This window comes from Myxine glutinosa, chromosome 8 (genome assembly GCF_964187855.1).
Source record: "Myxine glutinosa chromosome 8, kmMyxGlut1.1, whole genome shotgun sequence".
NCBI lineage: Eukaryota > Metazoa > Chordata > Myxini > Myxiniformes > Myxinidae > Myxine > Myxine glutinosa.
The window spans coordinates 98,192,578-98,215,587 of record NC_136268.1 but is presented as its reverse complement, the minus strand read 5'-3'; the positions used below and the strand labels follow the sequence as shown (position 1 = coordinate 98,215,587).

The window sequence follows — 23,010 nt, the reverse complement described above, 5'->3', positions numbered from 1 at the left end:
CATCCAACTGACCTGAAATTTTATGAATCGGCATTTTGGATCACAGAATTGATTCGCCAATCAAAAGCTAGAAGTTAATTATTTTTTTAGATCTAAATCTCAAAGGTGAAGGCTGCAAAAAATCATCAATTTTCATTTTGTAATAAAAGCAAACTGTTTTCGTCATTTTGAGCATATGGAAGAAGAAGATGTTTGAATGCAAACGGACGAGGACGGGCTTTGCATTTTCAGATGCTTTCTAGTTCCCTTTAAAATTCGTCTTCTCTGCAACCATTGGTCCGATGGACATGCTCACCATAAGAGCGCCTCCTCGTGTATAGCTTTTTTAATGACTAGGGCATGCCCGTACTATATATATAGGACGTGCCCGTAAGTGCGTGATGTTACCGTACAATGAATGTATCGTCCCGACGCCGCAGCTCGGATGGCGCTGCAGTTAATCGGGCCCCCAAATTCCTCATCGACGATAACTAAACAATATATTATATGAATCGCACCGTACATACCTCCTTCTAGATCTTGTTCTTGTCTTGATATACTCACTCAGGCTCACTCTATCACGACTGAGTCCTCCCAGCTCCTCCAAATGGCGCCCGCTAGCCGCTACGTAAGTCCGGAAGTGACGTCCTCATTTGACTGTCCGGAAGGTCGCAAATCGCAGTTACGATGAATCGCAAATTAGTTTTAATTAGTTTTAAAACATAGTTTAACGGCAACATAGTTTGCCGACGGGAAATAAATGAATACGCTCTCAAATGTGCCATCCGAGGCAGAGTCTGTTCGCCACGTTCGGCACACGTGATAGCTCGTGCTCTCTGATTGGTTGAATCGTTTTTTGGACATAGCTCGGTAACTACTTCTGCGATTAATTTAAAACCTTGAAAAGGCACATCCTCGGGTCCCCAGCAATATACCTGGCAAGTTTCAAGTATATCGGACCGGTAGTTGTCGAGAAACAGCGGTCACAGACATACAAACATACAAACATACAAACGTACAAACAAACATACACACAGAGATTAGTGGAATTATAGATAGATAACTATGACATCATAGTTCTCTTGGTACGGGCGTCACCTTGGAAAAAAGGCAAAAAAACCAAAACTTTGCACCTTTATATCTCCAAAACTGCTCGATGGGAAAAAATTGAAAGGTGGCTCATTGTAAAGTACTCCCCATGGGGAATAACATGTCCATGATGTCATCGGTGCCTTCCTTATGACGTCATAAATTGACAAGTAGAAGCTTGATCGGATCAGGAAGAAATTTCTTGAGTGTAATCTAGGGAGGGATAAATTGGTGGAGAAATTGATGACGTCATCTGTCACATGGTTTACATGACAGAGGAACAGCAGATCCTCCACTCAACTTATCCAAACCTGGCTACTCTGTTAGAATACCAGTCTTGTTTTTGTATATTACCGTCAAGGGTCGTGGAATAGCTGGAACATTAAATGACCGGATCAGGATGTAACATAACAAAATAAACTGGAGAGACATCGGAGTGGGCGGGGGGGGGGGGGAGGGGGGTTGGGGGGGGTTTACATCAATAGCAGGGTTTAAGAAGAAAATTGAGGGATATTTGAACAAACAATGGGTCTGGGAAGGAATGGACGACAGGAAGGAATGCATGTTGTGGACAAAATGGATACAGAAGGAAACTCTCAGGAAAGAAAAACTGGAAATTTGGAAGGATGTGGGCTTAGGAGTCGATAGGGGTTAATGAGGGTAGAAAAGATCATTGTTTTGGATGGGGGATGATCTGAGATGGTGGTGAACAGCTGTGTTGAATACTTGGAGGGGAGAATGATATTGAAGAGAATGTGGAAATTGGTTCCACAGGCATGAAAATAGAGGAAATAATGAGTGTAGGTGAGTAGCGATTCTGAATTTAGGTAGTTTCATCAGATGGCGGTCGATGGTGGACCGCGTGCACCTTGGAGAAACCTAGGGGGAGGAGGGTAGGTTGTAGGGACAACGCAAGGAAAGAGCAGAGGGTGCAAGACGACAGAGACCACTGACCTGTCTGCGATGGCGAAGTGATAGGCCCATAGACTCAGCGACAGCACGGGAGATGCCAATGATCTTGAAGGCCTTGGTTTTTTTTTTCTTTCGATAAACGAAAAATAATATAAGTGTGGTCATTGTAGACATGTGGGGGATATGTTGGAATCAAGTGTTGAAGAGATTCTCAAAGATCTCCATTTTATTACATATGGCTTTGATTGCATGGGGTTTCGATGAGCAGTGAAATTCATCTGTGAATCAAAATGTTCTCTAACTTATAATGAGATTTTAACTGTGTACTGACTGGTCTGTCATTTTGGACTGCCAAAAATTAGGGGTTTTTTGGTTTCTCGACGAGGCAAATAATTACACATCAAACACCAATCACAGTGGAAGGCAATGAAGGGCTTTGCGCTTGGAGGATTAATATTGTTGCGGATATGGGATTGGCATCCATCCATATCCGCTTGTAAATATTCCCCTATTTCCTCCATCCTTCCCAACTATCCCCAATCCCCCATTCCCTAGTCCCATTTTCTGTAAACAACACTCTGTAGACCCGACCTCCCCCTATTTCCCCCATTAAATGTCGCATCCAGGTCCACCGCATCTCACGTAGACAACTATAGGACATCTTGCTAGTTATTCTTAGTCTATGTCAGTTAAGGACTCGTTTCCATTAATTCTGACTCTTCGTTGCACCAGAATGTGATTGTATGGCACCGTTAGGAAGTTTAGGACCTCCCAATACCTCCCCGCAGCTCTTCCTCATGGTTCAGCAACAACAACAACAACAACAACGGCGGCGGCGCGGGGAGTGCGCGTCCTCACTCCGGCTTGGTTGGTAGGGGGTGTTGGGAGGGCACCATGCCTTTCCAACGAGCCGCCATCGAGCATGTGCTCGACGGGGTTACCAAGTAGGGGCTCGCTGTCAGCTCCTCGTCAAGGGCGGAGCCCGGTAACCCCCGCACCCAATAGAAGCGGCGGACCGATCCCATCTGGGGCGGAGCCAACGAGCCGAGGGCGTGTGACTCCCCGCTGAGCATGCGCAGGAAGAGGGAGGTGACGTCAGATGCGCGCTGAGCTTGGAGAGAGAAGGACGCCACCTCCGAGCGCTGTGACACCTCCCCGCATCTCTGGACTGGACCGCGCTTTATCCTGTCCCTGAGCCAAGGTGCACCTTGTGCTATCGACTGCCTGTCCTTCCCTGCCATCAATCCCTGTGTAAGTCAGTCTTGTTCCGTTTGTCTGTGGTCTGTCTGGGATAGATAAGGTTGTATCTAAGTGCCTATCTTTTCTGTGTCTTTACCTCATTACCTTGTAATCTACCCCTTTTCTCCACCACTAATTATATCCTCCTCCGGAGGTCTTGAGAACTGTACCCCTTGCGTCGTTTCATCTATCCCAGTCGTTGTGTCCTTTCCAATCATTGATTTAGCATAGCGCGATTTGGTCAACGTCGGGTGGAATCGGGTGAGTTGGGGAAGAATCGGGGGAACTGTTAGGTCGCGGCAATACCACCGCTCGGTAAATAACATCTAATCCGCGATCCGTAACAATATTATGACAGAGCCAATCAATGATGTTTAATCCAGTGGCAGGAACACGTTGGCATTGAGATAATTGAATAGAACTCTCAGTGTGACAATGAGAAATAATACAAATTATTGCTGAGTCAGCACTTCCCCCACTTCCACCTCCCCCTTGAGACTCCAACCCACAGGTTTTGTCGTGCATTATCTATCTATAATTCCATTAATCTCTGTGTGTATGTGTGTATGTGTGTATGTGTGTTTGTATGTTTGTCTGTGACCGCTGTTTCTCGACAACCACGGGTCCGATATACTTTAAACTTGCCAGGTATATTGCTGGGGACCCGAGGATGTGCCTTTTCAAGGTTTGAAATTAATCGGACAAGTACTTACCGAGCTATGGCGATTTAGCCGTTCGCCGTTCGCTTTGGCGTTGCGAATGGACCAAACCATTGCATGTAAATAGAGGGGGGGGGGGTTCTGTGGTCGTTGCGAATGGACCAAACCATTCATGTAAATAGAGGGGGGGGGGGGGTTCTGTGGTCGTTACTGCCACGTGGTTTCAAAGTTTTTTTTTGTTGTTGTTGTTTGCACGCATGTTTTTTTGCACCCACGTACGGGCACGCCCTAGGATGTTTACACACACACACCCCTACACAAATTTTTTTTTTTTTTTTTTTTTGGCAAGGAACGGGCACCCACGTACGGGCACGTCCTAGCTTATATATAGTACGGGCATGCCCTAGTCTATCTATAATTCCAGCAATCTCTGTGTGTGTGTGTGTGTGTCTGTGTGTGTGTTTGTTTGTCTGTGACCGCTGTTTCTCGACAACCACGGGTCCGATATACTTTAAACTTGCCAGGTATATTGCTGGGGACCCGAGGATGTGCCTTTTCAAGGTTTGAAATTAATCGGACAAGTAGTTACCGAGCTATGTCCAAAAAACGATTCAACCAATCAGAGAGCAGCGAGCTATCACGTGTGCCGAACGTGGCGAACAGACTCTGCCTCGGACGGCACATTTGAGAGCGTATTCATTTATTTCACGTTGGCAAACTATGTTGGCGTTAAACTATGTTTTAAAACTAATTAAAACTAATTTGCGATTCATCGTAACTGCGATTTGCGACCTTCCGGACAGTGAAGACTTCACTTCCGGCAGCCAATCACAGAACGAGCCGAGCCGAGCGCGTGCGCCATTACGGTTCGTAATTCGATTTCTTCCGGAGAAAATAATAATTTCTCGATTTCTTATGCGCATTATTTCTCCCAATTCAGTCAGAGCGAAGGGCGGAAGCGAAGAGCGTTGTTTTTTTTGTTTACGGGCGTACGGGCGTACGGGCGGGGTAGAGCGTACGGGTAGCGTTTTTTTTTTTTTTTGGCAAGGAACGGGCACCCACGTACGGGCATGCCCTAGTCCTCTAAATGCTGAGAATCCTGACAGAGCAACACATACCATTTTTATTTGGAGTGATTCGACTATTGATTTCTCACTGTTTGTAAATTATCATTTCTTTAAATCAATTGTATACAAGTCAGGAGACGACGATGGTTCACGAGCGAGCGGTATTCAATGACAAAGGACGGACTGTAACTGAAACAGGCCCGGAAATGTCAAAACGAAGGTTACTGACCTTGAAATGAGATAGAAAATAATGTATAATCAGTTATGAGGTTAGTTAGCTACACGATACCGAAAATTCGGTGAAAAATGAAATGAAAAAAAAAAAATTAATAAAAAAAAAAAGAAAAAAGAAAAAAACATGAAAAATCGAGCTCCGTGGGGCTAGACACATGACATTGGCCTAATCAAATATCGAAACCCCTGTCAGATTCCACCAAACCCCTCGGAGAAGATGTAGCTTGAACTCGATTACCCCCTAAAAAGAAATCTTTTTTGGGCGTGGCTCCGCCCACAATGGGCGCAATACGCCCACTCTAGGCAGGACACAACTAGATCATGATATCAACCTCCCACCCAAGTTTCATCAAGATCGGATAATATCATCGGGTAGATATGCTGCGGACAGACAGACACACAGACACACAGACAAACACACAGACAGACGCACACACATGACGAATAGAGTGGTCACTTGATAACTCGTGAACCAATATAAAGCTCTTTCTAACCAGTGACTGATATTAATGTTCGGTGAATTCCTGATGTCGAAAAATGCTGAAATCTGGCGCGCTGATGGACATCGAAGCTGGTACACTGGGGAAAATCCCAGAACTGCCGGAAAGCATCCGTAAATAAAAATTTACATAAAACCATAAAGGTGTCTAATAAAAAAAAAACCCCTCAATCGATATCTAGCATTTGAAAATTTTAATTTCTACAAGTGTAAACTGTGAAATAAACATGACAATCATGTTCGTAAATGAAAAAGAGAAAAAGCGTCCGTAAATGAAAATTTACGTGAAAAAAAAACATAAAAGTGTCCGTTAAAAAAACCTCAATCGATATCCAACATTTGAAAAGTGTAATTTTTACAGTGTAAACTGTGAAATAAACATGACAATGATGTCCGTAAATTAAAAAAAGAAAAAGCATCTGTAAATGAAAATTTTCGTTAAAAAAACTGTAAACGCGTCCGTTTAAAAAAAAAAACCTCTATCGATATCTAGCATTTGAACATTTTAATTTCTACAAGTGTAAACTGTGAAATAAACATGACAATCATGTCCGTAAATGAAAAAAAGAAAAAGTGTCCGTAAATGAAAATTTACGTGAAAAAAACCCCATAAAATGCCCGTTAAAAAAAACCTCAATCGATATCCAACATTTGAAAAGTGTAATTTCTACAGTGTAAACTGTGAAATGAACATGACAATGATGTCTGTAAATTAAAAAAAAGAAAAAGCATCTTAAATGAAAATTTGCGTTAAAAAAACTGTAAATGCATCCGTAAAAAAAACAAACCCTCAATCGATATCTAGCATTTAAAAATTGTAATTTATATAACTGTAAACTGTGAAATAAAAATCTCAATGAAAATTGACCAAAAAACAGTAAATGCATCCGTAAAATAAAATAAAAATATCCGTAAAAATGATGGTTGCCTACAAAATCATAAAGCTTCTATTTATTATGTACCTATGTACGAAGCACGGTTTGTTATTGCTAACACAATAACACAATGTGTAAGTATACCCCACTAGTAATTGTATATTTTTATCCATCATAATTTTGCAAATCATAAAGTAACATAACTTCTCATGATTTGTAAATTATTGTCCATCAACATGTTAAGGCCTCGCCGAGCACATGTCGCTTTAGCATTTCCCGAATTCTTAGTAGTGTTACTCTCCTTTGGAAAAGAAACCACACATCTGGAACCATAAATGGAACTATCTGCCACGGTTGTGCAGGTACAGGAAAGAATTCACAATGAGGTCATGGCCGCATTAGCTCATGGACAACCTCCATCGTATGCTGACCGACACTCCATGCCCTTTCTCAGTGCCACTCTCAAGGAGGTTCTGCGCTTGCGGCCTGTGGCTCCGCTGGCCATTCCCCACCGAACGACATGCGATACCAGGTGTGGAAATCTTGGGATTACTGGATGGTGTAAAATATTTACTTTAAGCTATAAAACATCCCTTTCCTCATTTATTGCATGCCTCATAGTTTCTGAATTCCTGAATTATTTCTAGTAGTCTGCCCTAAGGCAGCCCGTGCTGTCAAAGCAGCTCAATGGCAAGAATTACACTGGGTGGGTGGCCTGCCTTCCCAATGGCGGTCAGTGCAGAAATTTGGAATTTAGCCAATGTGTCAGTGATAGCCTGCCTCCTCTTTATGAAGGACACTGTGGGATTTTCAACATCCTCTAATTAATGCTGGCAGACTGCGCACTTTGATGCTTTGCCCCGCTTGCGGAATACCAGGATGGAAGTTTGTAGCCTGGTCAAGCTTCAACTTAGGCTAGACTGTTCAGAGGAGTATGTGTGTATGCCTTTGGGCTACCCTGCCAGCCAAAAAGATAGATTGAAAAAAAGAAAAAGGAACATAAAAAGCTTACAGGTAAGTAACTAAAAGCTGCTCTTGAAATGACACTGTAGGGAATGTCCACAACAAATCACTGAAAATAAGGAGGAAATGAAATATTAACTCATTTGAATAAATGTCTCCCACTGTACCCGAATAACCGAAAATGACACCATGTTTCAGTGACTTACAATAAGGTGTGTAGAAGAACCTCGGAATGTAGAATAGGTAACCCGAACAACGTCACATTTTCAGTACTTGATCAAATCGCTATCATTCTGTTCTACTGGATTTAGCTTCAAAACATTAATTTTTATAATCTTTATCCTGACATTGTCCGCACAATAATGTTTTCTTTTCAACTCATTTTGGTTTATTTCTCCCACAAAGCATAGGAAGGTATTGAGAGCAAGTATATGACGTAACTTTTATCAACATGATCAGGTGTGTGGGCGTAAGATGGATGGGCCCGACTCGGGCCTTGTTTGTCTGCGATCGACCAGGAACTAGTCGAGTGTGAACTATGTTTCACTCAGGATCATTTGGTTCAACGTCAGCTGAGTGTGGAGATTTTCCCGACAGGTTACATAGGTGAGGATATTGATATATGGGGCTAACCAGTTGACTGTTGCCGTAAGACAACCCATCCCAGGGCAGTTCCAGTGGGTTTATGATTGAAAAAGGAGCCGATTTGTCCCTAACAGTGCGAGACAAGGAGCTGAGATTTTCCATGAAACTGGAAGGGGATATGGAGGAGTTCTGACTTTGTGATTTGCTGGAAATGTTCGCAATGAGAAACTTGATGGAGCTTTGGGATCAGAGAGGGTTAGCAGAAGCTTTTTATTCTCACCCCAAAGGGGATGCGAGAGTACTACAATGCCCTTGTCTGTGTGTCTGCGTCCATGATCATATATTTTCCTTTTAAAATGTTTTCCTCCGCAACTACTTGTTACCCTCGCAGGAGGACAGGGTATTGCATTTGCGTCCGTTTGTATGTTTGTTTGTCTGTTTGTTTGTTTGTCTGTTTGTCCGCACAGAATAAATATGATTTTCTCGGCAACCGTTGGTCCGATTGACAGGAAGTTTCCACCATAGGTGCAACTCCACCTGTATAATTTTTTTTGTATTGATGACGTCATAGGTCACGTGGAATGGGCGCCATCTTGGAAAAACCGTAAACTTTGCAACTCTATATCTCCGAAAGCGCTGCATAGAAAAAATTGAGACAGCGCTCATTGTAAAGAACTCTCCATGGGGAATAAAATATGTTAATGATGATGTCATAGGTGCCTCCATTATGACGTCATAATTCGACAAGTACAAAACTTCATCCGATCAAGATGAAATTTCTTGAGCATCATCTTGGGATAAATTGGTGGAGAAAAAAGATGACGTCATCGGTCACGTGGTTCGGCCGCCATATTTGTTTTTAACACAAAAGCCTTAAAAACCACTGAAAACACATTCTGGCGAGGGTTTGCAATCTCGGATTGCTCTTTCTTGTTTTCCTCTGCAATCATTGCAAAAACAGAAGGGACTTCCCATGGAGAATACTTTATTGTGAAGTAAATCTTACGTGACACGTCACATGGTATGGCAGACACATTGGGTTAAAGGGAAAAATTGGACATCATTTCCTCCAAAACTGCTCAACAAAAAAATTGATACTTGGCGTCTTTTATAAATTATCCATGGGGTATATAGAGTGATATCAATGGTGTCATTGGTGAAGTGGCATTCCAGCCATAATTGGTTGAATTGAAATCCTTCTCCAAAAAAATCTGAAACTTCATATATCTGATCTACGACCCGAAGTGAGTGAAGAATTACATTTTGATGTCATTGGTTACAACGTATGGCAGCCATATTGGATTAAAGGAAAAGATTTGGACATAATTTTCTCCAAAACTGCTCAACGAAAGAAATTTAAACTTGGCATGTCATCAACTCCCTATGGGGTATATTTGGTGATAAGGATGATGTCATAAGTGAAATGGTATTCCAGCCATAATTGGTTGAATTGAAATTGTTGTCCGAAAAATCTGAAACTTCATACATTATATGATCTGTGACCCTATGTGAGTGAAGAATTAAATTTACCACTTTGATAACCCATGCCAAGAAACTATGTCACATAATAAGGTGCATGCCATGCATGATACGGGTATATGGGCTGTAATAGTAACGCGTTCAGTTAACGATGGTATTGCTGCGGTTTTGAGATTGGCACATTGAAGTCATTAAAGGTTAAAGGTTTGCCCCCCCATAGTTAGTCACACGAGCAACATATAGGCCCATTTGTAGCATAGTTATGTCTTAGTATGTGTGAGAATAGGCAATTTCCCCTCAGTACCTGCGTTGTGTAAAGACAGGAGATTAGGCCCTACATTCATTTTGCGTCCAACCTCCATTCTACCTCTATGGGCACAATCCATCCCGCGCCCCATTTGGCTGTCCACTAGTCGAGTAACACGAAGTAGGCCTAAAAAGGTGGGGGCGGCGTTGAGGTCAGGAGCGGCAGAGGCGATGACGGTAAGAGCCACCAGCCAATCAGAGCTCGAGCAGAATGGCGTGAGAGGGCGTGGTGAAGAGAGTCTGGTGAGTTCCAGAAGGTTCGCGGGGCGGGTCTATATAAGCCCATACGAAAAGCCCTCGAAAAGACACGCGTGCACACGGCAGTGGCAGACGACTTGCAGAGAGGGAGCTTGATAAGAGGACAGGACTTGCGTGCACACGGTAGTGGCAGAGGACTTACAAGCAGGACTTGCAGAGGATAAGCGCGTTGTAAAGGAGGACTTGCACCAGTGGCGCGAGAGAACTGTGCCAGAGAATTTGCATCACTCGCCGTTGTTGAACTTTGAACCGTACATGTACACGGGCGCAACCAGACGCGCCGGTAACGCAGATAGCGCATTTCGGCCACGCGAGTGAACGCGGCCATAACCGCGAGTGAATAACCGCCAGTCGCGCCAAAGTCCGCCCTCTACCGTGCGCCTGAGATAACCTGATTGTTCAGGCGACACGCTACGAGCTCCTGCCTTCTCCTGCCTCCATCTCCACGGGACGTGCCGGGGACCGGAGAGAGCTGCACGAGAGCCATTCCTGGACATCATCTGGACGCCGGAGAACATCATCCTGCCGATCAGCAATCCCCGTATGAGTGTGTGTGTGAGACGGGCCCGTTTGTCCAGGGGTATTAAGTATAAGACCGTTTAAGGATTTCCCTGTGTCTCTTCGTCCTGGCTGTAAATACGTGCAATATTAATTAAACATTTGTTCTGCCTTTCCTTTCCAATTCGATCGCCTTTGTGATTTCTCCATTGGCTAAGCGTGGTACGAATAAGATCGCTCCAATCGGGTCTAGTAAGTAATAAAAGCGCGGCTCACGTGTACGCAAACCGCTCATCGTATCATCATCACAGGTGGTTCGTGCGGGGCTTATTTCCTCGCTTCCAGGGCAGCGCTAGTACTTATATAACAGCGAATTTGGTCCTGAAACCCTATTTAGCGCTGTCCGGAAGGGACGTAATAGGTCCCGGGTCGCGCCAGGTCAGTAAAGACAAGGGGATTAATCCCCCTTGGTAAGGGAAGAAGGCCGGCGGCAGATCTGCAACAGTATGTTTGTTCAGAATGAACTAGAGTCAAGACTATGTGCTCTATGAGTGCTGTTCTAGTTGGAATAAGTGACAGAATTAAGAACTGGTAAATTTCAGGTTATTATGTTCCACCTGTGCACACAATCTCACAGCACTGAGCCGGCCTGTGACCATTAGAAGCGAGAATATTTTACTCCTGAGGCCGAAAATGGTCTCGTTTCCTTTTTTCATGTGTTTTTATGCTTCCATATTTAAGGCCTCGTTAAGCCCTGGACGCGCTCATTTTGGCCCTGGACATCCGCCAAATTTGTCAGACGTAAATACTTGTATAATAGTGATTTTATCACTTGAAGAATTGTCCCCTGTACTTCCTGAATACGAATATTGTGTGTGTAATAGATTTCGAGGTGATCTTTTGTACAACTGGCAATTATTATGACATAGCCATAGGGCAAAGCCATCTGGAACAGTGTTTGCCCGTCTGTATGTAGGATATGTATGTATGTATGTATGTATGTATACGGATACCAATCAGAGCTGAGGATCTGGTCACATGACAGAGTGATGTGATTAGTACTACGGCAGCTGACTCTCCACACTCCGCCATTTTGATTTACATGCCGTTCATGCCGAACATATCGTCGAACCTGTCATATACTAGTACCGACTGCAAAGCCGCAATGAGCCGGCGAAGCCAAAGCCTCTTGCCACTATTTTACCCATCAGTAGGTTAGGTAGTTGGTAGTAGGTAGGTGTAGTTGGTACCGTACCTGGTAAGACTTGGTAAAAGAGAAGAGCAGACAGTCCTCCCCAATACCTAAAATACAATAAATGTCACAAGAAGCTGAAGGAAGTAACTATACGATGTGCTAGTTTCGGGCCTATTTTAAGAAATTTTAACTGGGCTTAACATACGTTTTCATAGTATGTGTGTAGTCTTCTAACTTCAGTCACTGTCAGGGCTGGTTTTCTCCGGGCACTGCGGCTTCCTCCACCAGAAGAAGTTAGCTTGCAGTAAGATCAGTGCCGACAGATCAGACGATAGCGCCGTTTCAACGGCAATGTGTGACTGTCGTTAATCAAACCGAGCTTTCTTTCTTTATGTAAACCGCTTATACCGGTAAGTGCAGGACATCATAAATCAGACAAACCTACTGAGCATGGGAGCATGGGGTTGAAGCCTAATTCGGCTTTTCAGGTCTACCACGAAAGAAGAGAAAAATTTCAAAAATGGCCCAGAGTGGTTTACTTTCCAATTACGTTTCGTGAGAACATTGCTTTTTTATCTCGAAAAGAAGGTGATTGACGCTGATAGCGACCTGTAAGTACTCTTGAACATCCTCAACAACACATATATGCTGGTGCGAGCACTCAAAGGTCTTTACACGCTTTAGAGAAATTTAGCAGTGTACAGTTAAAGTGTAGACTTAAACTGGTAATTGAAACAGTGTAGATTGTAACCTGGTGAATGAGCAGGAGTCACATGACACTTTCTCACGAATTAGCTTGGGTACCCAAAACTTGGGTACATTTATGTCGTGGTTAAGCATAAACGTCGTCCTTCATGCCACATCCGATAGGTCGGTGTGGCGATGAAGAATGGAGGCGAAACATTGTTCCTCGTTTTGGCTTTGACCGAGTGACATGGCGTTTTGCAGAATCGAGTCGAAAAACACGTTGTTCAAGTGCTCGTACTTTTTCGCTGTACAGTAAGCGAGTGACTTGATACGTTTCACAGTGCCCAAAGCAATGACGATTTAGCTTAGGAAATTTGAGCATATGATGAGAACTAATTCGAGCAGCATATGCTTACGCGTGATTTGGTTGTTTTGCACCAACCTCGTTCCCGGCGTCGCAGACGTCGCAGTGATTCCCGTCGCAGTTCCCGGCGTCGCAGACGTCGCAGTGATTCCCGTCGCAGTTCCCGGCGTCGCAGTGATTAATTCGGTGAAGAATTCCGTCTCAACTTCGGATATTTCCGGCCGTGAAAAACTATCCGTATTTCTAAACTAAATATGTAAACCGCTTATACCGTATTTCTGGCCGTGAAAAACTATCCCATACGGCCGCGAGATTTCTAAAAAATAATTCTTTGTCAATTTTAGAATATTTGACGCCGTTTTCACCGTCCGAAACGCGTAATAATATTTTTTCAAATGCTCGAACCTCATTGGTTCTGGTGTTTGATGACGATTTTCGTTGAAGATAACGAGGTTGGTCTTAACGTATTTTAATTACTAATGAGAGTTTTCATTAGATTATGAATCAAAGAACGACGGGTGAAACAAACTCCGATTGAACTTTTTCGCAATTGTTTTATGCAAACTTCCACATCCGGTCGATGGCGCCCACCATCGAGCGGTTTCATTTTAGAAATATTTTTGCAAATGCTCGACTCTCATTGGGTCCGGTGTTTGGTGACGCGTTTTGTTGAAGATAACCAGGCCCGTGCGGGCCGATGTTGGTCTTAAATTATTTTATTAATACATCGGAGGTGCATAAGATTGTGAATCAAACGACGACGGGTGAAAGAAACTCCTAATGAACGTTTTAAATTTGTTATGCATACTTCCGCCCACGCAAGATGGCTGCGCCCACGGCGCTTCGGATTCTCGAGCCAAGGCATAATCAGGTTTTCAACATAATACGTACTCGTTTATTGACAACACCGGCTCCGCCGGCTACTAGTACCGACTGCAAAGCCGCAATGAGCCGGCGAAGCCAAAACCTCTTGCCACTATTTTACCCATCACCATGGCATCAGTAGGTTAGGTAGTTGGTAGTAGGTAGGTAGGTAGTTGGTAGTAGGTAGGTAGTTGGTAGTAGGTAGGTGTAGTAGGTACCGTACATGGTAAGACTTGGTAAAAGAGAAGAGCAGACAGTCCTCCCCAATACCTGCATACCTCTTGCCACTATTTTACCCATCACCATGGCATCAGTAGGTTAGGTAGTCGGTAGTAGGTAGGTAGGTAGTTGGTAGTAGGTAGGTAGGTAGTTGGTAGTATGTAGGTGTAGTAGGTACCGTACCTGGTAAGACTTGGTAAAAGAGAAGAGCAGACAGTCCTCAAAAAAACATGACCCATCACCAGGGACATCTACTGCAGCATATTCCCAAAAAGAAGACAATGGTGTCACATCCGATGGCTTTACTTGGTGCAACGTAAAAACCTCTCTCAAGTTACCACGGACTGTTGTCGAATCATGTTTATGTCGTGGTTAAGCATAAACGTCGTCCTTCATGCCACATCTGATAGGTCAGTGTGGCGATGAAGAATGGAGGCGAAACATTGTTCCTCGTTTTGGCTTTGACCGAGTGACATGGCGTTTTGCAGAATCGAGTCGAAAAACACGTTGTTCAAGTGCTCGTACTTTTTCGCTGTGCAGTAAGCGAGTGACTTGATACGTTTCACAGTGCCCAAAGCAATGACGATTTAGCTTAGGAAATTTGAGCATATGATGAGAACTATTTCGAGCAGCATATGCTTACGCGTGATTCGGTTGTTTTACACCAACCTCGTTCCCGGCGTCGCAGACGTCGCAGTGATTCCCGTCGCAGTGATTCCCGTCGCAGTTCCCGGCGTCGCAGTGATTAATTCGGTGAAGAATTCCGTCTCAACTTCGGATATTTCCGGCCGTGAAAAACGATCCGTATTTCTAAACTAAATATGTAAACCGCTTATACCGTATTTATGGCCGTGAAAAACTATCCCGTACGGCCGCGAGATTTCTAAAAAATAATTCTTCATCAATTTTAGAATATTTGACGCCGTTTTCACCGTCCGAAACGCGTAATAATATTTTTTCAAATGCTCGAATCTCATTGGTTCTGGTGCTTGATGACGATTTTCGTTGAAGATAACGAGGTTGGTCTTAACTTATTTTAATTACTAATGACAGGTTTCATGAGATTATGAATCAAAGAACGACGGGTGAAACAAGCTCCTATTCAACTTTTTCGCAATTGTTTAATGCAAACTTCCGCATCCGGTCGATGGCGCCCATCATTGAGTGCTTTCATTTTAGAAATATTTTTGCAAATGCTCGACTCTCATTGGGTCCAGTGTTTGGTGACGCGTTTTGTTGAAGATAACCAGGCCCGTGCGGGCCGATGTCGGTCTTAAATTATTTTATTAATACATCGGAGGTGCATAAGATTGTGAATCAAACGACGACGGGTGAAAGAAACTCCTAATGAACGTTTTAAATTTGTTATGCATACTTCCGCCCACGCAAGATGGCTGCGCCTACGGCGCTTCGGATTCTCGAGCCAAGGCATAATCAGGTTTTCAACATAATACGTACTCGTTTATTGACAACACCGGCTTCGCCGGCTACTAGTACCGACTGCAAAGCTGCAATGAGCCGGCGAAGCCAAAACCTCTTGCCACTATTTTACCCATCACCATGGCATCAGTAGGTTAGGTAGTTGGTAGTGGGTAGGTAGGTAGTTGGTAGTAGGTAGTTGGTAGTAGGTAGGTAGGTAGTTGGTTGGTAGTAGGTAGGTAGGTAGTTGGTAGTAGGTAGGTGTAGTAGGTACCATACCTGGTAAGACTTGGTAAAAGAGAACAGCAGACAGTCCTCCCCAATACCTGCATACCTCTTGCCACTATTTTACCCATCACCATGGCATCAGTAGGTTAGGTAGTTGGTAGTAGGTAGGTAGGTAGTTGGTAGTAGGTAGGTGTAGTAGGTACCGTACATGGTAAGGCTTGGTAAAAGAGAAGAGCAGACAGTCCTCCCCAATACCTGCATACCTCTTGCCACTATTTTACCCATCACCATGGCATCAGTAGGTTAGGTAGTTGGTAGTAGGTAGGTAGGTAGTTGGTAGTAGGTAGGTGTAGTAGGTACCGTACCTGGTAAGACTTGGTAAAAGAGAAGAGCAGACAGTCCTCCCCGATGGCAATACCTGCATACAATACAATAAATGTCACAAGAAGCTTAAGGAAGTAACTATACGATGTGCTAGCTTAAGGCCTATTTTTAACTGGGCTTAACATACGTTTTCACAGTAAGTGTGTAGTCTTCTAACTTCAGTCGCTGTCAGGCGCCAGGGCTGGTTCTCTGACTCTCCGGGCACGGCAGCTTCGTCCACCAGAAGACGTTAGCTTGCAGTGATTAATTCGGTGAATTCCGTCTCAACTTCGGATATTTCCGGCCGTGAAAAACTATCCGTATTTCTAAACTAAATATGTAAACCGCTTATACCGTATTTCTGGCCGTGAAAAACTATCCCCGACGGCCGCGAGATTTCTAAAAAATAATTCTTCGTCAATTTTAGAATATTTGACGCCGTTTTCACCGTCCGAAACGCGTAATAATAATTGGTTCCTGTGTTTGATGACGATTTTCGTTGAAGATAACGAGGTTGGTCTTAACGTATTTTAATTACTAATGAGGGGTTTCATTGGATTATGAATCAAAGAACGACGGGTGAAACAAAGTCCTATTCAACTTTTTCGCAATTGTTTTATGCAAACTTCCGCATCCGGTCGATGGCGCCCATCATTGAGCGCTTTCATTTTAGAAATAGTTTTGCAAATGCTCGACTCTCATTGGGTCCGGTGTTTGGTGACGCGTTTTGTTGAAGATAACCAGGCCCGTGCGGGCCGATGTTGGTCTTAAATTATTTTATTAATACATCGGAGGTGCATAAGATTGTGAATCAAACGACGACGGGTGAAAGAAACTCCTAATGAACGTTTTAAATTTGTTATGCATACTTCCGCCCACGCAAGATGGCTGCGCCCACGGCGCTTCGGATTCTCGAGCCAAGGCATAATCAGGTTTTCAACATAATACGTACTCGTTTATTGACAACACCGGCTTCGCCGGCTATTACAATCGCCATGCTCTACCTTTACATATTTTCATTTCGTGTGAAACACAAACCGATTGTGAAAATGACCATGAAATATCGAAAGCATCGGCGTTACGTCTCTTCCAACAAAACGGTACGTACCCAACCCGTGTGGGGTATAATCTAGATTACAGTAGATCTTCCCTAAGTTCTGTAAGTAAAACTTACCTCATGGATGTCTGGATTCCTCCAAATTATTTTGTTTAATGTTATAAGCAGGATTAGCGACTGTTTGAAAAGCTAATCATGTGTGTTTGTGGTTTATCATATTTTACAAGCCCGGTTGCGCCGCTGCTCGACTTTCAGATTCAGTCTTGTTTATGGTTCCTTGCCCGTTTCATTCCGTCACAAATTTTTGAATTGATCACCACCGCAGGATTCATCAATTGGCTACATTGTACTTAATGATTGTAAATGACAAGTCGCTGCTCTGTTATTCTTGCAACAAGAACAAGAATGTAGCGAGCCAAGTCCTTTCGGGCCGGGTTAATTGAAGTGGCCCGAAGCACCCCATTCCCTCTTCTTGCACCCCATTCCCTCTTCTTGCATCCCATTCCCTCTTCTTGCACCCCATTCCCTCTTCTTGCACCCCATTCCTTCTTCTTGCACCCCATTCCTTCTTCTTGCACCCCATTCCCTCTTCTTGCACCCCATTCCTTCTTCTTGCACCCCATTCCCTCTTCTTGCACACCATTCCTTCTTCTTGCACCCCATTCCTTCTTCTTGCACCCCATTCCCTCTGCTTGCACCCCATTCCTTCTTCTTGCACCCCATTCCTTCTTCTTGCACCCCATTCCCTCTTCTTGCACCCCATTCCTTCTTCTTGCACCCCATTCCTTCTTCTTGCACCCCATTCCCTCTTCTTGCACCCCATTCCCTCTTCTTGCACCCCATTCCCTCTTCTTGCACCCCATTCCTTCTTCTTGCACCCCATTCCCTCTTCTTGCACCCCATTCCTTCTTCTTGCACCCCATTCCCTCTTCTTGCACACCATTCCTTCTTCTTGCACCCCATTCCTTCTTCTTGCACCCCATTCCCTCTGCTTGCACCCCATTCCCTCTGCTTGCACCCCATTCCTTCTTCTTGCACCCCATTCCTTCTTCTTGCACCCCATTCCCTCTTCTTGCACACCATTCCCTCTTCTTGCACCCCATTCCCTCTTCTTGCACCCCATTCCTTCTTCTTGCACCCCATTCCCTCTTCTTGCACGCGATTCCCTCTTCTTGCACCCCATTCCCTCTTCTTGCACCCCATTCCCTCTTCTTGCACACCATTCCCTCTTCTTGCACCCCATTCCCTCTTCTTGCACCCCATTCCCTCTTCTTGCACCCCATTCCTTCTTCTTGCACCCCATTCCTTCTTCTTGCACCCCATTCCCTCTTCTTGCACACCATTCCCTCTTCTTGCACCCCATTCCCTCTTCTTGCACCCCATTCCCTCTTCTTGCACCCCATTCCTTCTTCTTGCACCCCATTCCCTCTTCTTGCACACCATTCCTTCTTCTTGCACCCTATTCCTTCTTCTTGCACCCCATTCCCTCTTCTTGCACCCCATTCCTTCTTCTTGCACCCCATTCCTTCTTCTTGCACCCCATTCCTTCTTCTTGCACCCCATTCCCTCTTCTTGCACACCATTCCCTCTTCTTGCACCCCATTCCCTCTTCTTGCACCCCATTCCTTCTTCTTGCACCCCATTCCCTCTTCTTGCACACCATTCCTTCTTCTTGCACCCCATTCCCTCTTCTTGCACACCATTCCTTCTTCTTGCACCCCATTCCCTCTTCTTGCACCCCATTCCCTCTTCTTGCACCCCATTCCCTCTTCTTGCACCCCATTCCCTCTTCTTGCACGCGATTCCCTCTTCTTGCACACGATTCCCTCTTCTTGCACCCCATTCCCTCTTCTTGCACCCCATTCCCTCTTCTTGCACCCCATTCCCTCTTCTTGCACCCGATTCCCTCTTCTTGCACCCGATTCCCTCTTCTTGCACCCCATTCCTTCTTCTTGCACCCCATTCCCTCTTCTTGCACCCCATTCCCTCTTTTTGCACCCCATTCCAGCTTTTTGCACCCCATTCCCTCTTCTTGCACACGATTCCCTCTTCTTGCACCCCATTCCCTCTTCTTGCACACGATTCCCTCTTCTTGCACCCCATTCCCTCTTCTTGCACCCCATTCCCTCTTCTTGCACCCCATTCCCTCTTCTTGCACCCCATTCCCTCTTCTTGCACCCCATTCCCTCTTTTTGCACCCCATTCCCTCTTCTTGCACCCCATTCCCTCTTCTTGCACCCCATTCCCTCTTCTTGCACCCGATTCCCTCTTCTTGCACCCGATTCCCTCTTCTTGCACCCCATTCCTTCTTCTTGCACCCCATTCCCTCTTCTTGCACCCCATTCCCTCTTCTTGCACCCCATTCCCTCTTTTATGCACCCCATTCCCTCTTCTTGCACCCCATTCCCTCTTCTTGCACCCCATTCCCTCTTCTTGCACCCCATTCCCTCTTCTTGCACCCCATTCCCTCTTCTTGCACCCGATTCCCTCTTCTTGCACCCCATTCCCTCTTTTTGCACCCCATTCCAGCTTCTTGCACCCCATTTCACCTTGTGTGTATGTAATATATGGGTGACCAAATACCAAGCAGCAATAATTACACCCACATCCTCATCTGTAAAAATATATTTCACTCCGACAATAAATTAATGTGCCTTAGTATTCCTACTAGTAGTCGTAGTGGTAGTAATAAACAAATTACTACTACTACTACTACTACTACTACTACTACTACTACTACTACTACTACTGTACTACAAAACAGCCTCAATTATTCCCTTCTTGTGGGATCGGTTGGGGACTTTTTTTGTTGGTCTTTCACGAACTGGCTGCCCAGGCATGACGACCAGTTCTGTTCTGAAGTGGGACGAACTTATAATTAGGCCAGGGTGCCGGTGATTAATTAGTCTAATATTGTAGGAAATGGTATCGATTTAACTTTTACAATATACTTGTGCAATAATGCAAATCTGTTTTTCCAGTGTCGGTGGGTACTCGATTCCTAAAGGCACAACCGTCATTCCCAACCTTTGGGGAGCACATCATGATGAGAACACGTGGCCCAACCCAACGCACTTCAAACCAGGTAAGGATCTTAAGGTCCAGTTTCTCACTGACAACAAATGATTTATGAACGTTGTTGTTGGTAACTATTTCTGTACTGTACTTAATTTTGTCAGAGCGTTACATGTGCCGCAAAAGCGGGGAGCAACCATTCCTCAACAGCTTGCCCTTCAGCGCGGGGCCGCGGCTGTGCCTCGGGATGGCTCTTGCACAGCTCGAGCTCTTCCTCTTCAGCGTTTGCCTCTTGCGTGACTTCCGCTTCACCTCCGCAGTTCCAGGCCATCTGCCTGACCTTGACGGTACTCTGGGTGCCGTCTTGAAGCCTCGACCTTTCCAAGTGCGTGTTCTTCTGAGGTCTGAAACCGCGCAACGGAGCGGTTCAAAGTGAGGTTTGCACTTTTAGACTAGACGGATTTCTGAGAAATGTGAATGTTCGGTTCATTTTTTGGGTAAAAGTTGGGAACCTCTCTTTTTAACATAATTAGGGTATGCTGAATTCGATTAACCCGGTTCCCAAGCCGAATTTTGAGTTTTTGACCTAATTAGCATAAACAAAATGGCCGCCAAATTGCCATTTTTGGACAATTTCTTTGAACAAGCATTTATATATCATGTATATTGTATATACATGCAGCTCTTTTACCCTAACTTTACAACTTTTACCCCAAAATGCACCTAGAAGCTTATACATGGCTTTTTTTTTCATAAATCCGTCCCGTCTAATTCTACTGCAAACCATCGGTTGGAAAAAAAAAATGCATCTTTACAAAAGAGAGTAAACTTAAATTTCTCAGTTACAAAAGCCTGTTGTTTTGAACATCTTGCAGTACAAGCATTCCTCATAAATATCCTTGTTACACCTTTAAAAAAAATGATTACTCAGTAACAATTACCATTCTCCTGATATCCCCCGGCTGAGATAACCTTAAAGAAGAAATGGTGGAAAAAAGCAAGTTTTAAGTTTATTTGATGTTCATTTAACCATCATAAATAAAATTAGTCATTCTGATAAGCATCACAAGGATATAATAAGAGAGAAATACCTGTCCTGGTTTTAATGTCATATATGGATTATAAAGCCAGTCCAATTATGCTTCTGGTAACAACCATATATACACCCTAATGAAGTGTCACATTGAGTTCATATGCAGAGTGCAATAACATATTTAGAAAAGCAAACCATCATTGTATTTGCTAAAATTATACACATTAGGCACCTTTTTATTTGCAATAATTATGCTTCACTGTCAAAAAATTATTATTACTAAGCATATGCTTTTTCTGGTCGAAGTTAATGGTCTGCTTGTTTAATGGATATACCTTTGGAGGAGTCTGGCTATCCCATCTGTAGACATACCTGTAGGCGTTAAATACCCCACACAGTCTTTTGAAACAGGGATGGTATATCCTGGGAAATTTGCACATTTCCCTGCATGTCTATAGCTGTCTCAGCAGGGACGGTAGAGGATGGAGATGATGGCAGTGCACTGAGCCGGTGGTTTATCCACATCCGTTTGATGTTGCAACTGGCAGAGTAAGTTGTAAAACGAATCCTGGTTGGATACGCACAACTTAAGTATGATCAAGATTATGCAACAACTGCTTTAGTCTATAAAAAAAGAGATTTCTTTAGCAATAATTGACATGGTATTCTGTCTCTTGCAAAACAGCGGTTGGGATCTGATGAGATTATCATCAAATTCCCATCAAAATCTCACATTGAATGAGAAATGCATTGGAGATTTTTTTTATTAAGAATATTGTCAGGGATGGTACAGATTTTGGAGTTGCTCTGCCCTCCTTATGGTTGTTTTCCCAGTTCAGACAAATCCCATCATGGTTATATAAAGAAGACGTGAATTACTTTGAACTTATCAAGTGGCATTAAATTTACAATGACACTCTTTTACACCGATGCTATTTACATACATTTTAATAGCATTGAAACGTACAAAGGTTTACAGCATTTGTGTATCAAATATAATAAAAGTGGCGTACGGTAGTAAACATCCTTGTTGGTTTCCTTAAACCCATACGAAATGCCATACAGATTCTCATGCAACCTCTAATGCACGACATGGCACAGACATCAGTACAAAATGCACACACGCACACACACGCACACACACACACGCACACACACACACACACACACACACACACACACACACACACACACACACACACACACAGGGTGCTTCCGCTTGGTAAACTCAGGGGTCACAGTTTTGAGGTCGACAAATAAAAACAAGCTTCACGTTCAGTTTCCTTTCTTCACCATCGTCTGTAATAAAATATAAAATCCTGGGCTCCTTCGCCAGTCAGCTTGGAGATTTCCCCGACTCGGATGTGGCCATTTCGCACAAAGCTGTAAGAGAGCACAATCTGGCACCAGGCAAGGGAGTATACGATGAAAAGCAAAAAAGAATCACGATTGAAATCGCATCTAAGAAATTTCACCTCCTCCGTTTGAACGGACTGGCTCACTGTTCGCCAACATTGGCGGGAGTCAGGCGGTCCTTTTGAGTTTGTTATTTTAGAAAAGAAACCGATTGTATGCCTCGTCGTTTTCAGGATGAACTTACACAAATAAATCAATAAATATCAGTACATGATAAATGCCCTTTTTGTGCCATTCGTGGATTCTTTTTCAAGTATACTAACGCTGCAAGCCGGCCTGACAACACTATTGGAATGGCACAAGAATGGAATGGATTGCGATTAAATGTACAAATGGAACCGTTCCACGCAGTGTGAAGCAACTGCTGTTGAAGGTTTTTTTTTTTTAAGTGGACTCTCACCCCAGAGCACATTCTTGCACCCAAAGCTATAAAGCATGGACACTGAGATTAAAATGTATCAATCAAATGCTATTTTGTTACAAAGCTTGTCAGTAATGAGCCACAAAA

At 43.9% G+C, this 23,010-nt stretch overlaps 1 protein-coding gene across 1 annotated transcript in view; it reads left to right on the top strand.

The window, feature by feature from the left end:
• CYP21A2 (cytochrome P450 family 21 subfamily A member 2) overlaps positions 1–22,108 on the top strand; it is a 58,827-nt gene extending 36,719 nt beyond the window's left edge. Inside the window, exons 8-10 of the mRNA XM_068124912.2 lie at positions 6,916–7,085; positions 20,020–20,123; positions 20,218–22,108. Of these exons, the coding sequence (XP_067981013.1) occupies positions 6,916–7,085; positions 20,020–20,123; positions 20,218–20,489 (546 nt within the window). The 3' untranslated portion in view covers positions 20,490–22,108. The remainder of the gene's footprint in view (positions 1–6,915; positions 7,086–20,019; positions 20,124–20,217) is intronic.
• The last annotated feature ends 902 nt before the right edge of the window (positions 22,109–23,010 follow it).